Raw genomic sequence first — 19,330 nt, forward strand, 5'->3', positions numbered from 1 at the left:
TCCAGTGGGTTTTGTCATACATTGATATGAATCAGCCATGGATTTACATGTATTCCCAATCCCGATCCCCCCTCCCACCTCCCTCTCCACCCGATTCCTCTGGGTCTTCCCAGTGCACCAGGCCGGAGCACTTGTCTCGTGCATCCCACCTGGGCTGGTGATCTGTTTCACCATAGATAGCATACATGCTGTTCTTTTGAAATATCCCACCCTCGCCTTCTCCCACAGAGTTCAAAAGTCTGTTCTGTATTTCTGTGTCTCTTTTTCTGTTCTGCATATAGGGTTATCGTTTTCACCTTTCTAAATTCCATATACATGTGTCAGTATGCTGTAATGTTCTTTATCTTTCTGGCTTACTTCACTCTGTATAAGGGGCTCCAGCTTCATCCATCTCATTAGGACTGGTTCAAATGAATTCTTTTTCATGGCTGAGTAATATTCCATGGTGTATATGTACCACAGCTTCCTTATCCATTCATCTGCTGATAGCCCCTCCCTTTTAGATCTTCTTCCATCTAGGTCACCGCAGAGCACCGAGTAGGGTTCCTGTCTCTACAGTGGGTTCTCATTAGTTATTTATTTTATACAAAGTGTATCTATGTCAATCCCAATCTCCCAGTTCATCCCACCTCTACTCCCCCCTTGATATCTGTAAGTTTGTTCTCCACATCTGTGTCTCTATGCTTTGCCGTTAAGTTCATCTGTACCATTTTTCTAGATTCCACATACAAGCGATATTGTACAATATTTGTTTTTCTCTTTCTGACTTACTTCAGTCTGTATGATCATCTCTAGGTCTACGTATGTCTCTGCAAATGACACTATTTTGCTCCCTTTTATGGCTGAGTACTATTCCATTGTATATATACCACATCTTCTTTATCGATTCCCCTGTTGATGGACATTTAGATTGCTTCCATGTCCTGGCTATTGTAAATAGTGTTGCAATGAACATTGGGGTGCATGGGTCTCTGTGAATTATGGTTTTCTTCAGGTGTATTCCAAGGAGTGGCTTGCTGGGTCATATGGTAGCAGAACTCATGCCCTTTAAAACAACATTTTGCTTTGTATTTCCTCATATTGAGCCCAAACCTTCCCATTCTTTGGGCTCATACAAAACTAGTTGGATTCTTCTTTGCCAAGGCTTTCCCTCAAAGCCATATGAAGACAGCCCTTTGTTCTGCTCAAGGCTGAACATATTTCTCATTCTGTCTTATTTTTCTCATCCCCACCCCATATTCTGAACACAATTCAGTTTATCCTCATCCTTCTGAAAATGTTTGCTGATGGCTTAATGCTGTCTGCAAAGAAGGCAGGAGGACCAAAACTTCCTGTAAAAAGGAAGGTCAGACTCAGTCTTTAGACGATGACAGGAAAATAATTACTTCCAAGCATCAGCATCTGGAACTATGTGGCTGGGTGTTTTGAATTTTATGGAGAGTCATCTTGTAGCCATGCCTTCTAAAGAGAAGGTGAGGTCATCGTGCGGCTGAGATGATGTCATAATCCTTAGCCGATCAGGGGTTAGAGATAAAAGGAGTCAGATTGATCCAGTGTGAAATAATGCCAAGGATAAAGCATGTAAATCAGAACATGTACAATCAATCTGCAAGCTGGAACCTATCCTATAGGGCTACTGGAAGGATTAAGTGAATTAATGTATGTAAAGTGCTCAGTAGAACCTGGCACAGAGCCTGCAATCAATAAATATTAGTTAGTATTAATATCTGTGTGAAATGAACACTGTACTGTAAAAACGACTAAGTCTTCCTGGGAATGGGGTGTCAGGACATAATACTAGTTGCCACTTAACTAGGCCTCCTCATGTGCTCAGTCTTTACATAATGATCTGTTTTAATCCTTGATTACCTGCAGCACAGTTACTTTTCCCATGTGAAAGCGATGGAAGTTAAGCCTCATCCAAGTCAGGTGTCTTATCCAGGCTCATGTGGCTAAGAGGTTGGATTTTTAGAATCAAACAGGTCTGGCTTTGAATTCTAGTTTACACACTTTCTGTGGGTCCTTAAGCATATCATTCAATCTCTCTGAACCTCAGTTTTCTAGTCTGTAAAACAGGGTAAGGAAATACCTTCCTTAAAGATGTGCTGTGAGGACTGAGTTAATACATATAATAAGACAGCGCAACATCTAGCACATTCCAAGCGCTTAATTTCATTCACTTCATGGCAACTAGATGGGGAAACAATGGAAACAGTGACAGACTATTTTGGGGGGGCTTCAAAATCACTGCAGATGGTTACTGCAGCCATGAAATTAAAAGAGCTTGCTTCTTAGAATAAAAATTATGACCAACCTAGACAGAATATTAAAAAGCAGAGACATTACTTTGCCAACAAAGGTCCAACAACAAAGCTCATCAAGCAGTCAGGTATGGATGTGAGAGTTGAACTATAAAGAAAGCTGAGCTCAAAGAATCAATGCTTTTGAACTGCGGTGTTGGAAAAGACTCTTAAGAGTCCCTTGGACTGCAAGGAGAGCCAACCAGTCCATCCTAAAGGAAATCAGTCCTGAATATTCGTTGGAAGGCCTGATGCTGAAGCTGAAACTCCAATACTTTGGCCACCTGATGTGAAGAACCGACTCATTGGAAAAGACCCTGATGGTGGGAAAGATTGAAGTCAAGAGGAGAAGGGGACGACAGAGGATGAGATAGTTGGATGGCATCCCAACTCAATGCACTGTGAGTGTAAGCAAGCTCCGGGAGTTGGTGATGGACAGGGAGGCCTGGCGGGCGGCAGTCCATGGGGTCGCAAAGAGTCAGACATGACTGAGCAACTGAACTGAACTGAACGTCATGCACACATAACATATACATGTATACATTTGTGTGTGTGTGTGTGTGTGTGTGTGTGTATGTGTTGTGTCTATGAGGGATTTGAAGGATGAATAGGAATGGTTGTTAGGTGAATAAAACAGAGAAATCTCAAGGTAAAATAATTGAGGGGCTCAAGGCCACATGGATCTACCCAACCCAAGGCACTAGGGAATTGTGGCAGGACAGGGCAGAGTTTGGAAGGAAAGAGACGCTTGTAGTTAGACGAAGAGAAAGGGTCAAGGTCTTCAGGCCTGAAAGGAAAAACCAAAGTTTGGAGAACCTGGCTCCCTGGCTAGCCGCCAGCTGCCAGCCAGGGGCCCAGCGGCCTGGGCGAGCTCGCGACCCCGCCCCTATTGATCCCAGCCAATAGGAAACCCTCCTCGGGGCGCGCCGTTGCCAGGCGACCGCGTGGGCCCGGGGCCTGGCAGTTAGCGGCGGTGGCTTTACCTCCATCTCGGCCGGCGGCTGCAATCCTAAAAATGGATTTCCGGGGGCCCCTCCATGGGCCCCCCCTCAGACTTCTTCAGCGAAGTTTTATTTTTTTAGTTTCATATTTTATTTTTGTTTCTAGAAGATAAAGCTGTCCCCTTCCCAAACGGGGGAAAAACAAAAGTTTGTGACTTTCTTAAAAGTGAGTGCGGGGCTTGCCTGCTTTCACCCCGTGGCAGCTTCCTTATCCTCTTGGTAGGAAACCCAGGAAGACTTGCTTTTCCAATTCCTACCCAGTCAGAAACCTGTCTGGAGTCTCATTAGAACCTGTGAGTCAAGGAGAAATTGTTGGAGAGCCCTTGACACCAGTGACTGCTGACGTAGAAGATTCTGGGGGAAAAAAACAAAAACAAAAACCTTCCCTGCTGGACACAGTTTAGCCTGAAGGATTTCCAAGATGACCAAGGTACCAGTCACCAAGAAGATGCAGAGTGCCCCTGCCTCCGGGGCCCTCTTGCCCTTTTGTGCCTCAGCTTTCCTTACACAGGTGAGTCTCTTGCCTCGTTGTGAAAGCAGTTGTGTTTTCGAGACGAAAAATAGGAATTAGCCTCCAGACCAACCAGGGACATCGGGAGAAAGAAGAGTCAGGGTGTAATTAAATTGTGACACATCCCTGTTGCTATCAGTGGTTGGTTACTCGAGAAGAATAAAAATGCCAGCCAGAACGGGGAGCTGGGCCATCCTATTAGCTAGTAATTCCAAAATGATGGAATAAATCGGCAGTGACACTGTAGAACATCAGGAAAAAATTAAGATGAATTGTAGGTTTGCCATCGCAGAAATTATTTTCAGAGATCCGCTGTGCTCAGGGTACGTGCACATCCTCTCTCTTTGTGGAGAGACTACAGAGTGTCAAACTTTGGGGTTTGAAGCCTGACTTGATGTCTCACCAGCTATTGAGATGAGTTGCTTAGCATCTCTGAGGCTTTATTTGCTCCTGTCTATGAAATGAGAACAGGAACATCAAGTAGGCAGAAACAGTGTGAGGACTCAGTAAGATATGGAAATTGTTTAGGGTGATGCTAACACTTGATCATGTATGTATGGGACAAGAAATACTGTTGTTGGTTTGAAAGACAAATCAAAAATAAGTATGTGTTTAGTGTTGGGTGTCAAGTTGTTTCTGGTTTTTAATGATCAGAATTGGACAGGCCAGTTATGTCTGTGTTAAACGTGTCTTTGTTATTGTATCTGCACACCCATGCATAAAAATATGCATGTTTACCCCTACCTTGGCCAAGGTAGATGAACAGTGGGAGGGGAACAAAGCCTATTACCGGCTCTGTGGTCCACCCACAGTGGTATATCTTGTGGCTCAAGTTGCTGCCCCAGGAAGGAGGGCTTTGGGAAAAGTCAAGGCACAGAAGAGAGTTTAAAACTCACCCGCGCTTATGTGGTGATCCAAAGCATTCCTGAGCTCCTACTTTCTAAGGATTGACACAGCTCTGTGCAGCCTTCATTGCTCAGCCCTCTTATTGAGTGCCCTCTGAAATATGCGGTCTTCACCAGTGTCTCCTCTGGTTTCAAAATGCTACACGGAAATGGGTTTTATGCAGAGCAACCCCCTCTGGGAATGAACTTCCCAGCATAGCAATGAGGGAAGGGAAGGAAGTATATAGATATTTCAGAATCAGCGCTGAGTGTGAACGCATGGCCAGTGGACCCAACTAGCCTGACTTTAACCCCAGATCTGCCTCTTTGCAACCCTGTGACCTTGAGCAAGTTACAGAACTTTTCTGCTCTGGTGTTGCCTGTCTGTAAAATGGGGATATCATAGGACCTCCTCTTGGGATTGCTGTGAGCATGCTCTGATATGTCCAAAGTTGAAGAACAGCATCTGACAAGTCGTTAGCACTTCCTAGATTTTCGTTACATGGTTGTTTCATTCATTTAGTGAACATGTTGCATTTCTCTTGTGTGCTGAATACCTGCTCTTGTAAAATTTAAAACTGTCCTAAAAAATATTCTCAATCTGTAGTGTGTATGTTGGGGCAGGAAGTGAAAGAGATAAGAAACAGTTCACTGTAATGCAATGTGATAAATGGTGTGGCAGGGATGTATCATTGGGTGTAGTGGGAATGCAGAGGACAGGTAATTCAGGCTCGGGTGTGTGTGAGAGAAAGAGAGAGAGATTGGAGAGGGAAGGGGTCATGTAACCAAGTTTTCCATCTTGGGTTAGAGACATTGGGGAAAGTGGAGGAGGACACAGAGGTTGAAAAGAACATCTCTGTCTTGAGAGGAGCATACATAGGATTCTGGAAGGTCAAGAGCAGGGAAGCAGGCTTCCAGGCAACTGTTGGATAAACAAGACCTCAGGCACAAAGCCACGGAAATCCTGCTGCCCACACCCCACTGTCTAGGAGATAATGAAGACCCTAGGGTGTCCCTGGCTGACGTATGAAGTATCATGCCTTTAGAAATTTCAACTTTTTAGAGCTGCTGTAAAGCATTGATTGCTTCCCTGGTGGCTCAGTGGTAAAGAATCACCCTGCCAATATAGGAGACACAGGTTCAATCCCTGGGTCAGGAAGATCCCCTAGAGAAGGAAATGGCAACCCACTCCAGTATTCTTGCCTGGAAAATCCCATGGACAGAGGAGCCTGGCAGGCTATAGTCCATGGGGTTGCAAAGAGTCAGATGTGACCTAGCGACTAGACCACTAAACCACAACAAATGCCAGGCAGCCAGGTGTCCAGTGAGCCGTGATTTGAGGAAGAATCTGGCTTCTCAGGGGAGGAAGGTGAGACCAGCTGGGCTTAATGGGAATGCCACTTCCTGCCATGTGCTGATGTAATGGGTGACACCTGGCGGCGACTCCCGAAAGTGTCCTGAAGCCCTCTGGCCATTTTTCTTCTCATGGGGTTGGAAGTTCCTTTATCATAACTAATGTTACAATAGGACCTTTCTCTGCACAGCATCTTCCTGTAGATTTTTCAGCGGAGGGAGGGAGTGTGAATAATGTATGCAAATCCTCTGCTTGAATGTCTTGTTGAGGTAACCTGCTGCTGCTGCTGCTAAGTCACTTCAGTCGTGTCCGACTCTGTGTGACCCCATAGACGGCAGCCCACCAGGTTCCCCCATCCCTGGGATTCTCCAGGCAAGAACACTGGAGTGGGTTGCCATTTCCTTCTCCAATGCGTGAAAGTGAAAAGTGAAAATGAAGCCGCTCAGTCGTGTCCGACTCAGCGACCCCATGGACCATAGCCCATCAGGCTCCTCCATCCATGGGATTCTCCAGGCAAGAGTACTGGAGTGGGGTGCCACTGCCCTCTCCAGAGGAAGCCTTCTAGCCTGCCCTAAGTCAGGTGCCCTAATCTGTTTCAGGAGTTCCTTGTCCCTTTGTTTCTCAAGGAAGCAAAAGAGAAGTTTAATGGGATTAGCCATGAGGGAGGGAGGGAGCAGAGCATATGTAGATTACCATGGGTCCACATTTTCTTCTTTGGAAGAGACTGAAACAGAGAGGGCACTTCAGACACCCTCTCCATGTTCTGGAATGGAAATGTAGGGAGGGCATTTGGCAAAAACTATATAAAGGCATGGAATCCTTGATAGAAGCTCTGTCTCTGGGTGGCAGAGGGGAAAGAAGCATCCTTAGTTTGGGCAGACCCTGAAACAGGCAGGAGCTAGATTGGGTGCTTCAGTGAATCCTAGCTTTGTGATTAAAAGATCAGATTCTTCAGCAAACGATATGGGTTCAGACCCCAACTCTGACACTCAACTGTGTTGTGGGTCCTTGAACAAATCAGTGCCTCTCTGTGCCTCAGTTTCCTCCTCTGTGAAATGGGCACCTTGTATTTGATCTAAGGTGTCTTCCATTTCAAGAGGCATGACCATTTTCTGCGTGTGCCAACAAGAAACAAAACTCCACTGACTAAACTATGCCCTACTTTCAATTATAAGAAGTACCCCAGTTTCAGAGATGCTGAAATGAGGAAAGAAAATGCACATCTTAGAATAGAGGAAATCCAGCTAAAAGTGTTCCGGTCTCATAGGGTTTTGTGGGGATTAGATGAATTAATATGGGTAAAGCTCTTAAAACAGGGCCTGGCGCAGAGTAAATACTAGGAAATCTTATCCATTATGACACTGTTGCTTAATCTTTTAATTGACTCTGTGATAGAGGTGTAGTTATTACACCCCCCAGCCCCCACCCCCACTTTGCACATGAATAGACTGAGGCTTGAAGAGCCCCAGGGTCTAGTTCTCTGCTGAGAGGTAAGTTGGCAGATTCAGGGAGATAGAGGCAAGCTATATACAATCCCATCTAAGAAGAAGACCTTGGCCTGAGCGTCACCATCCCGCACCCACTACCATCCACTTCAGCAGTAAGGTTGGAGTTGCCCAGGGCAGCTCTCAGAAGTTCAGCCCACCATCCAGTCGGGCTATCTGGAATCAGACAAGCACATGTTTCCTCCAACAAGAGAAACCTTGACTCCAACGTAATACATTTCCACTGCAAACATGAAGCGATTTTCCTCTTTGTTCAGATAAGAGAAACTGTGACCTGAAGTGGTAACATGGTGAGTCACTGGTCTTTGTTGGAAGTGGGCTTGTCACTCGGTAATTTCTCTAGTCTCTAATCACGGAGACTACGCCCCCTGCCCTGAATCAGTGATTACCCTGAAAAATAAAACAAATAAGAGATCTGAAGACCACTTGAGATTCAGTTCTAAAAAAATCCCCACCAGCTGCACCTTCATTTTTATCATCACTCATGACTATTAGGCCAGGAAGATAGCAACGAGTCCTTTTCTCTCCCTAAGGGATTCTTCTGGCTCCATTGTTACTGCATTGACACAGTTGCAGAATTTGAGTTGTTTTGTTTTCTTTCTGCCCTGAAGCTCTGGACTGGTGACGCTTGCCTCAGTAAATATGGCTGTGTCTAATTGCAGACCCATGTGACAGTCAGCTCCCTCCGTGATAAATCAGGGTGCCGGGAGGGCATGTGTTCAGTATCTTCTGACATGGGAAGAATGATAGGCACTTTCTTTATGCTGGACAAAATGAAGTGAGTTCTTGGTCTCATCTGCGAAGAAGCAGCTGCTGAGCATGGAGGGGTGAGGGTGGGGATGGGAGGGGAGCGGTAGAAGAAACACATCAAAGAGTCTAGTTGATATGATGCAAGCTTAGTGACAAGGTAAGTTCTCTGCCTTTGAAATCAGACAAGGTGGGTTCGAATCCGCTCTTTGACCCTCATGTGAGGTTCTGTGAAATGGCCTGAATAATAACAGGGTCTACCATGTAGATCTTTTGAAAGGATTAAATACAATAATGCATCTGAAGTACTGAGCATGGCACTCAGTGAACTCCTTAGCAGGTGATGACATTTGTTATTGTGACTCATGCTCCTTTGTCTTCTCTAACTGGGCACATGTGCCTCCAGCACTGTTTTGAAGACAGCCCAGATGTGAAGCCTGAAGGAAGCTGAGAATTAACCGTAAAGTCGCAGACTGGGATCCATCATTAGTGATGCCAAGTCCAAGTTTAAGGGTAGAAGGGAAGAAGCAGGTCTAGGGGTATTTTTAAGAACTTGTGTGAGAGTATATTTTTATGGAGATCAAGCCAGTCCTAAAGGAAATCAACCCTGAATATTCGCTGAAAGGATTAATGCTAAAGCTTCAATACTTTGTGTGGCCATCTGATGTGAGGAGCCAGCTCATTGGAAAAGACCCTGATGCTGGGAAGGACTGAAGGCAAAGAGAGGGCCGCGGAGGGTGAAACGGTTGGATAGTGTCACCGACTAAGTGGACATGAACTTGAGCAAGCTCTGGAAGATAGCAGAGGATGGGAAAGCCTGATATGCTGCAGTCCATGGGGTCACAAAGAGTTGGACACAACTTAGTGACTGAACAGCAATAATGTCAGCATAATTTTGTGAAGGATGAGATGCCTTGCAGGAGAGAGTTCATCCTGATGGCAGAAATGCATGACCCAGTTAAAAAATCCTAGTTGTAGGAAAGGGAGTGCCCTTGAGCATGATTTAAATCCCTTGGTTTTAACTTTTAACCCAGTCTCATGATTCATGTTTGAATACTATGGAGAGACAGAAGCAGGTTAAAAAAAAAAAGAAAACCTTATGTATCAGTTAGGATCATTCTTGGCTGCAAGTAAGAGAAAAACTCAAAAGCAGTGACCTAAACAAATGTGAATTTATTTTTCTTTTGTAAGAAGTCTGGAGGTATTTGCCCACTGGCATTGGTTCAAGGAGGAACTTGTTAATGTTAAGACTGACAGGTCCTTTTCCCTCATGGTCATAGAATGGCTGCCTCATCTCTACCCATTACATTCATATTCCAGTAGAAAGAGGATAAAATTAATGGTAAGAACTATTTTTGTCTCTTTAATGAGGCAAACAAAGGCTTTCCAGGAAAATTCCCAGCATGTTTCCTCTTCTGTCTCATCTGCTAGGGTACTGTCACCTGCCTTTTATTAACTGCAAGATTGGCTGCGGGTGGGGAAAAAAAAAGAATGGCTGGGAAAGTGTGTATCTATCCTGAGTGTGGAAAAGCAGGAGCAAGAGAGAGGTGAAAGTATTGGAGATGGGGATCAGGTTGACTGATCAGCAATAACTAGCACAAATGACTTCACAAAAAATCAGATATTGGGGGTCCCAAGCAATACAGTAACCTAAAAAAAACAGAGAGAGACAGCTCTTAGCCTGTACCACAGCTGTTTGGGGATGTCAAGGGCCTTTGTCCATAGTGGTAGTTTAAAAAACAGCACAGAATCCACTGAAGGGCTGAGGGGGTCAGGATAAGGGGGAGGTCACCAAGGGAAACATTCATTCAGCTACTATTTACTGAACTCCAGATATGTGCTAAGTGTGATTCTAGGTGTTGAGGATACCTAGACGTGAAAAAAGACAATCACATGGGACAACCTTCCAGAAATTGAAAAAATACAAGGAGTCAGATGAAAAGAGATCCAAGATAGTGGACTCTCTTTATTCCTTTGACTCCCTTCTGTTTTCATCATTTGGAGAGTGGAGGATGGGGGGGCTTAAAGAATCAATCTCTGCTTAGACAAACCTTTGCACAACCATAGAAAGAGACCTATCCTTGACCCCTTTTCAGCATTCCTGCAGCCTATAAAGACTCAGCCGTCATCTGTTCAGTTCAAAAGGTGCAAAATCCACGTGGGGTTCAGTGGCAAGTAGCACTTATATAAAATCTGACAGAAGCCAATTAAATCTTTCTTGGACTGAACAAATAACATATTTTTCTCAGAGACCTTTCTGACAGTTAAATTCAAAATCATAATCACCAGTAATGGGATACCTTCTATCATGAGATGGTGGCATTTTCCCTTCTGAAATCCTGTTTTCAAACTCTGCTGAAAAAATTTCTTGCAGGCTCAATTTTGATCGAATGTATTTCTGTCTAAGTTGGAATTTATGCAGTCGGCAGTTGTATTTAATAACTCAAAAGTTAGCTCTGTTTGGAGATCTGCCTGCAAGCGTGGAAGTGCTTTGGGATTTCTGGATTTCACCAAGTGGGAAGATTATACAGTTGGGATGATTTCTGGAATGGGTTCAGTGTTGTCAGGGGCTTCAAGGGGTCCATGGCTGGCTGCAGCTCAGTGGCAGAAAGAATGGAAAGTAATGCCCCATTGTAGCCTGGTACAGGATCAATGTGACCCTCTGAGATGTCTATTAAATATGTGTGACAGGTGTTTGGGATGCATTAATATGAATCAGTCTTGGGGGCTTCTCTCAGGAAATCCACAGTTCTGTTGGAGAGAAAATGCATAAGTAACCATGAATCAAAATGGCAAATAAGTCAAAAAGAAAGATGAAATATATATTAGAGTTGGAGACAGAAGCAAGTTCTATCATGGGAAGAAAGGTGCAGTGAAGCCATCTGACCTGCATCTTCAGTGTTGGCTAGATGTGGACTTGAGGTGATATAAGACGCTGAATCATGGCTGGATTTTCTTATTTTCTGATGCATCAGGGTGAGGTGGAGTTTGTTGCCATTATCCCCCAAGGAACAGGTTCTATCTTGATGCCCTGTTGGACAAAAGGCTGTTCCACAGAGCTCCGGTAGGTAAATCTTTCCATGCTCTTCTCCACACATGAAGTTACCCAAGTTTCTATCCTGGGGGGTTTTCAAATTAGGGAGGACTTAGCTCCAGGAGTTCCCATTAAATCTTTCAATAACTGACAAGTTCTAATGTTTTACTTCCTTTAAGACTATGAATTTCAGCAGAACAGGGTTTCTCAACCTTGACTCTATTGACACTTGGGGCCGATGTGTTGCCCTGTGCATTGTAGGATGTTGAGCAGCACCCCTGGTCTCTAGCCATTAGATGCCAATTGTGACAACCACAAATGCGTTGATATTACCAAATGTCCTCTGGGGACCAAAGTCATCTTGGGTTGAGAACCATGGCAGTGCAGGACCACCCCAGTCCTGAGTTCCTTTCCCCAGCTGAATGGTGAAACATCCCCCATTTCAATAAATGATGCCATTGTGTACCCAGTTGTTCAGACAGAAACCTGAGCTTCATCTTTGCTTTCTCCCTCTTCATCGTCTCTTGTGTTCAATCAGCTGCCAAAGGGCGGGCACTCTGTGGACATTGCCTCCTTCCCCAAGGTCACTACCTGATCCAGGAAGCCCTCGTCTCCATCTCCAGTCTGGACTATTCCACCAGCCTCCCAGCTGCCCCCTTTACCTTCAATCTGACCTTCTTCCAACCCATCCTCTTTCATTACAAGTGTGATATTGTCATTTCCCTGGTTAAAACAATTAATGGCCCTCAAAATGAAGATGATTATCTTTAATAAGGTTTAAAAGGCTCTGCATGATCTGGTCCCCACCGACTTTTCCAGCTCCATCTTTCATTACTTGGTCTACTTGGAAGTCACACTGGGTTTCAAAGGTGCTGTACCTTCCATCTTCTTCCTCCTTGTAGAACTTTCTCCCCTTCCTCTCCTCCCCACAAAAAACTGTAGTTTTCCACAGCAAGATGTTTCCAGCGTTCTGAACAGTGGTGGAATGGGTGTGGCCCTTGCTGGGAATTAGGGGTCAGTTTGGAGTATGATCTCTCTTTGCTACATAGCTGTATGACCCTGGGCAAATCACTTCACCTCTGTAGTTTCTTCACATTCATATGCAGAACCAAGAACCCTAATCTCACAGTGTGGGGGTATCCTCCTTGCCATATGACTCCAGAGAGCAAATAATGGCTGCCACTTATTAAGCATCTATTATGCCACTGCTGTGTTCTGCATATTTTATTAAAGTTAGCTCCTCAGTCCCATGGGGTAGATGCTATCATTACCCCTATTTGTAGAGATAAAAAAACTGAGGCTTGGAGAGATTTTGTAACTTGCCTAGAGATACCCAGACATGTAGGTGATAGTATTTGAATCCAGGACCAACTAACTAGAGAGATTCTATATTCTTAAGATCAGCCTGGTTGCCTGCAGTAAGAAGGAACAGTGAACAAGTATCTCTCTAAAAGGAGCATCTGTCAGTCGAATTTTTAAAGAGTATATTCAGGAAGTCTCCAGCAGAAAAAGGAAAGTGCCAATTTTAGCTGTAGGTGATGTAAACAGGAATGTGACTGTGCCCCGTGACCACAGACAAGGATATTTGCATTTTCTTGAGCTCTTGCTAAAATACGCCAGTGAGCTTTTCTGGAAGAGAAGCACAGCTGGGGACAAGGAGGGGCGAGGGTGGGGGGAACCCCTGTTTGTGGCTTAGATGCATCTTTCTAAATAATGCTCATTTCAATGAAGGTTTATCAGCCATTTCTAATTAGAGTCGCATTTCTAAGAAAGGCATATTTTGATGCTGGGTCAGTACACTGTCAAGACCTGCTAGATAAAACGGCAAGGAAGATAGGCCCAGCTAATGAGGAATGAGGTTCTGGGGTGTGTGTGGCTGAGATGTTGATCACTGTAAGCAGTTTAATTGGTTTGAATAATTTGGATAAATATCTAGTTAAATGGATTTAGTCTAAATCCAAGCTCTGACCTGCTGAATTTTTTATTTTCTACCAAAAGGAAAAAAATAACCCCACATCATAATTGCCTGTTAATTTGTCTGGTCCCACCAGTAGACTTGGAGCTCATTGAAGGGAAAGGACCCTGCCTTGCTCACAAGTCTACCCCCAGAGCCTAGCACAGTGCCTGGTGCAGGATTTAAGTTCAGTATGAGAATAGTCTGTATTCTCAGGACCAAGGATAGCTCTACATGGCAAGCGAGGCATCACATCCCCCAGGGTAACTGTAAATTTCACTTAGACAAAGACCATAGGTGTTTTATGCACCGGTACATCCCCAGCACATACCTGGTGCCCCATAAAGAGAGATAACATTCTCACATTTGCTGTGTGTATGACTGGGGGCAAGTTGCTCTCTGTGTCTCAGTAACTGTTATCTCACATACAGAAATAATAACAACTCTGGCTTTGTAGGGTTGTTGGGAGGATCAATGAGATAATGCTAAAGAAAGCCCCTGGCAGATAATAGGTGCTCACTGAATGCTCTCTCTTCATATTTCCACTTAGGGATTGAAGCCATTTGGCTCCCCAAAATATCAAACATTAAAACATATAAATACTGACATTTCCAGAGATGATGACTCTCGTGCTGATCATTTTTTATACATTCAGGAAATGGCAGCCAAAAGGGTAACATGACAGAAATGTATTGTTTCCAAGGGCCCTTGAAGCAAATACCCAAGCGGCAATTAGCACATGGTTGTCACCTGTGTTGCTCTTGCTTATTGGCTGATCCCATCCTCTGCTAGTCAAACTGCTTCTCTGGTATTTTTAGACCTTCTTAAAAAGTTCTCTTAAAACTCAGGAAGCAGGCAGATACCAAGGAATCTGAGAACATGAATCTGGCACTCTCGTAGGAAATGAACGTGTTGGTTGTGGAGGAGCATTCTGCAGTTTCATGGGAGCTAGCATGGGCAGCCTGATGATTCTTTAAACCTGACCAGTCTTCTCACCTTTTCCCTCCCTGCCTCAAACCCACAAATAACCCTACTTGTTCCCTTTTTTGTGCAGCTCCAGGGCTTGGGATTTAATTGTCTCAGTAAAAGGATTAATTCTTGAGCTTCCTAGTCTGGCCAGACAAACCCTTGTCAGGGGTGATTGACTTAGCACCTGGGCCACAGATCACTCCAGGGTCTGAGTCCTGCTTCCACTGTTGCTCATCTGCTCTATGACCTTAGGCTACCTGTGTCTCCTCTCTGATGAATTGACCAATCCCATTCACTCCACAACACTGAGAGGTAGGCAATATTTACCGCACTTTGCAGGCGAGGAAACAGAGGCTAAGAGAACTACCCTCCACCTTGCTGCCCTGCCCCAGAAGCACAACCCAGCCTGCTTCTGTCCTCTGGGTTTTCCCCGAGGGTATCAGAGACCAGCTCGCCAGCCCCCACCTGCAGGGGTCACATTTTACGCCCTTGAGCATCACGGCGGCTGGTCTCTCATTTGATTTGAGCTGAAGGATGCAGCCTCCTCCTCCCTTTGGGTTCATGACTCAAAGCGTCCCAGCAGCTGCTGTCAAATCACTGCACAAATCTCTTTCCCTCTCCCCTCTCTGTTTTTATATTCTCAGCATGGGGATACAAATGGAGAGTCCCATGTGCTCCTACCGATACCTCGAAAATGCCTTCCAGGTGGTCTTTCTCACCTTCTTTTGGAGTCTGATGTCTATGGCATCTTGGATCCATACAGGGATCCATACAAGGACAGTCTGTACTGCTGCTGCTGCTAAGTCGCTTCAGTCGTGTTCAACTCTGTGCGACCCCATAGACGGCAGCCCACCAGGCTCCCCTGTCCCTGGGATTCTCCAGGCAAGAACACTGGAGTGGGTTGCATGAAAGTGAAGTCGCTCAGTCGTGTCAGACTCTTAGCAACGCCATGGACCGCAGCCCACCAGGCTCCTCTGTCCATGCAATTTTCCAGGCAAGAGTACTGGAGTCGGGTGCTATTGCCTTCTCCGGTCTGAACTGTCCTACAGCCTATTTTATTTGTTATCCTTCCATTTATTGAGGATTCAGAATGTACCAAGTGATTTATATTTGTAAATTTGTCTTACTTGAGGCTTTATGACAACCCCATGATGAAGGTGTTGTTCCCCTCCATTTTATAGCTGAGAAAACTGAGGCTCAGACACAGAAAGGAACTTGTGTGATGGAGAAGCTGAGACTCAAAACCAGGCCAGTCTGGCTCCAAAGTCCCATTTTGTTTTCCCCTCTCTGCATGGGGCCCAGAGCTGCTACTCTTTTATTTGCTGAGATGGAGACTTGGCATCACTTTCAAGCCCCCAAATTTAGGTCTGAACTGTACTCCCCCAGCCCGCATCCTCCCCATTGCAGAAGCCCTTCTGAGCTCATCAGACGTTACAGGATCATCCTGGGCGGGGGGAATGTCACGGTGTCCACAGAAGTCTCTTCAAATGCATCCATCTCATGGTTCCTCACAAAACAAAGTGGCCCCTTTTCTTCCTTTTTATTGTTAGAACCTGGTCCTACTGCAAACCATCTTGAAAGGAAATTAGACCTTGCCTGCCTATGAAGGAAGAGAGCCCCTTCGGGCACCTAAAGGACCTGAATTTAGCCCGAGGTAGGGGCCTTAATGAAGTGTGTGGAGAGGTTGGTCAGAGGTCAGACACCCTCTAAGCAACCCCAGCCCTGATTCAGGGAGAGTCAGCACATGTCACACTCCACAGAGAGCAGTTTTCACTCCACCGCAGGTTTGGAGGCTGTGCGCTGTCGGTCTCCTCTCGCTCCATCCTCCCCCACCCTCCTCCCTCCTTCCTCTCTGCTCTCTCCCCACCCGTCTCCCCTTTGCATCGTGAAGCCTAACAGTATTTGCTAGCTCCTCCTGTGCTTCCTTTTAGCTCCTTTAATTATTATAGCAATTTCATCTATTAAAAAAGGAAAAAAACCCAGGACAGCCTGGCCACTCGGACACCGAGGGGAGGGAGCCGTTCAGACCAACTGCCAAGCCATCCAGTCCTGCAGGCTCTTGGTTTCATTAATGTTCTTTCATCTACCCTAGATTGTAATGGGAGGCTGGTCTGTGATTGTGTACTTTAGGTAAATAGATCGTTAGGTGAGATTGATAGCAGAGCAGAGCAGTCCAGGTAATGTTTTAAGCCCAAAGCAAAACAGCACAAGCGTGTCTCCAGCCGTAAATGACAGGACCACAATTCATGCAGTTTTGGTGAAGGGTGTGTCGGGGGCATTTTCAGCATAAATGGCCACTTTCTGAAGGTTTGTTTTTCCTGCCTTCACAAAGGGAGGCTTGCTTTTTCAGCTAGACACAGAGCCATAAGCCTTCAGGCAAATGAGAGGTTTGTTTTGATAATGAACTTGATATCGAGTTACAACTCATTAATATAGACCACACAATGTTATTGCAGCTAATTTCTTCATTTTACAAAGCCTGGTTCTTAACAAAGCATATTATTGGCCCCAAATGAATTAAAAAAAAAAAAAAAAAGAGTAGATGCCACAAAGGCTCAGCGGGTTCAAGGCAGAAATGGCACAGCTGTGTGCAGAACGTGAATGCATGGCGGCCGCTGCCTCTGATTCTGCCAGGGTCACGAGGCACTCAGACTTGGGCTTTGTATTCAAGGAGAGGTCGACGTCAGAGCCCTGGAACCAAAGCCAAAGCATTCTTCTCTTGTGTTCAGGAGGCAGTATAACCCAGACCAATGCATTTCCCAGAAACTGTGAAGACGGGGACTCGTCACCCAGAATCACAGAGTCTTTACCTTGAAGGGCATTTTGGCAGCTTTCTGCCCACAGCCAGAGAAGACGATGGTAACATTTTCTGTCGGATGAGCCCTGGTTCTGCTGTTGCCCAGCTGTATGACCTGAGGCATGTCACCACCTTCCATTCTAAGCCTCAGTTTTCTCAAGTGCAAAATGGGAATAAAGATAGTCCCCAGGAGTCTCCCTCTGAGAGAGGGCTGGCCAGACGTAGGTGCTGAACTGAGACGTGGTCTGACCCTCTGCACTCTCTTCCTAGTTGCTGTCAGGCAGTTCTTCCACTCAGGAAGGTTCCTCTGACCTCCCTTGTCTCCTTTCTCCTCAGTTGTGAGGGGTGCCGCAGTCATAGCCCTCATCACACACCTGCCCACAGGTCTGCATCACCACTAACAGAGGGGGCCACCGACAAGGGACCATCATTGATCTCTGTATTCAGTATATGCAGCCACTATTTGCAGCACCCCTATTATGTGCCAGCCTCACGGAAGGCAGGTGATAAATGTGTGTTGACTGAATTCATACAGCATCTTCTGCAAAGAGAGGACCTGTTGTCTCCTTGTACATCTACTTGCTCTGAACAATACAAATCCTATTTAAAACATGTTGCTGGAATTCCCTGGCAGTCCAGTGGTTAGGACTCCATGCTTTCACTGCTGAGGGCGTGAGTTTGATCCCTGGTCAGGGAACTAAGATCCTACAAGCCGTGCAACATGGCCAAAATAGCAACAACAACAAAAGTTGCTTTCGGTATTTTTTAAAATTTCCGCTCCTTCTTGCCTTTAGGTTTTCTGTCAATATTCTAGAAGTCTCTTTACTTCTGGGGATATGGTCTCCTTGCCATCTTTGGTGAAATCCTTTTGAATACTTGAGTACACTGAAGCTCTGTGGAGGTCAGGCTTTCGTTAGGGACTGCACCCATTGCTTTCTTATTTGAACTATGCATTGTTATTCATTCTTATTTCATTCATAGTTGCTAATTAATATTCATTTAGTTCATTCATTCCCATTTCCTTCATTTCATTCAATATTTCATTTTCTAGCCTTGCCCACCCTTCTAGCGCCATGTTTCTTTCTAGAGACCTTGGCCATGAGCACATATCACTCTTGCACCAAATCTTTAGAACATTTCTGTTTAAAGTCTAGTGAGGAATGTGACCAGAATTCTCTTCCTTCCCAATACAATGCCAATCTTCAGGTACATACACTGTGATCACCTTTCCCCAAAGTTTCCTTCAGGGTTTCCTCCTCTGTTGGTTCCTTGTCTGTTTTTCAATGGATTCCTGTATCTGTGCAGAGGGTAAATTTTTGGAAATGCAAATGAGAAATACACTTCGGGTTTATAGCAGAGGCCTGAAAACTGGCCTCTCACCACTGAAATACCTTGCATGAGGACAAATTTTGCAATTTCTCACATTCACCTGTGTGTTCTGAAGCCTTTTACACGATAAGATTTTTTTTTCTAAATCATTTTATTCTCATTCAAATGCCTTAAAATATTTTTCTTGAGGTATACATAGAGAAATGTATATAGATATGTGTACAGTTTGCTGAGTTTTTACATGGCTGAAAGATCCATTCTTCTTCTTCACCAAAAACAAGATGTAAAGCATTACCAGAATCCCCCAAGCTCCCTCAAGCTCCCCCGTGGTAATCATCTTCCTGACATCTATCACCATCAGTATATTTTGCCTGTTTTTCAGTATGTATAAATGCAATCATATAGTCCGTACACTTTGGAATCTGGCTCCATTTGTCTATTATGAGATTCATTTATGTTTTCATGCATAATTGTCATTTGCTCATTCTCACCTTTGCTGTATTGTGTTCTTATGTGTGAATATACCACAGTTTATTTATCCATTTGCACATTGAAGGACTTTTGGGTTCTGCAGTTTTGGAGGAGAAGGGGATAGAATTATTATGAAAATGCTATTGTGAATGTTTTCTGTACATGTCTTTTGGGGAACAAATGTTCTTGAATACATACGCGCACACATATATATTCTTGAAGACAGATAAGTAGGTGGGTAGATGTTGTTGTTGATGAATCACTAAGTTGTATCCAACTCTTGTGACCCCATGGACTACAGCACACTCCTCTGCCCTGCACTGTCTCTCGGAGTTTGCTCAAATTACTGTCCATTGCGTTGGTGATGCTGTCTAACCATCTCATCCTCTGCCTCCTCCTTCTCCTTTTGCCTTCAATTTTTTCAGCATCAAAGTCTTTTCCATGAGTCCGCTCTTCACATCAAGTGGCCAAGGT

The 19,330-nt window shown here is 44.8% G+C and overlaps 1 protein-coding gene across 1 annotated transcript in view; it reads left to right on the plus strand.

Moving 5' to 3' along the window:
* Positions 1-3,693: 3,693 nt before the first annotated feature.
* CCDC60 (coiled-coil domain containing 60) overlaps positions 3,694-19,330 on the plus strand; it is a 163,890-nt gene continuing 148,253 nt past the window's right edge. Inside the window, exon 1 of the mRNA XM_061140848.1 lies at positions 3,694-3,812. Coding sequence (XP_060996831.1) covers positions 3,723-3,812 — 90 coding nt within the window. The 5' untranslated portion in view covers positions 3,694-3,722. The remainder of the gene's footprint in view (positions 3,813-19,330) is intronic.

The sequence above is a fragment of the Dama dama genome, chromosome 5, assembly GCF_033118175.1.
Source record: "Dama dama isolate Ldn47 chromosome 5, ASM3311817v1, whole genome shotgun sequence".
Classification (NCBI taxonomy): Eukaryota; Metazoa; Chordata; class Mammalia; order Artiodactyla; family Cervidae; genus Dama; species Dama dama.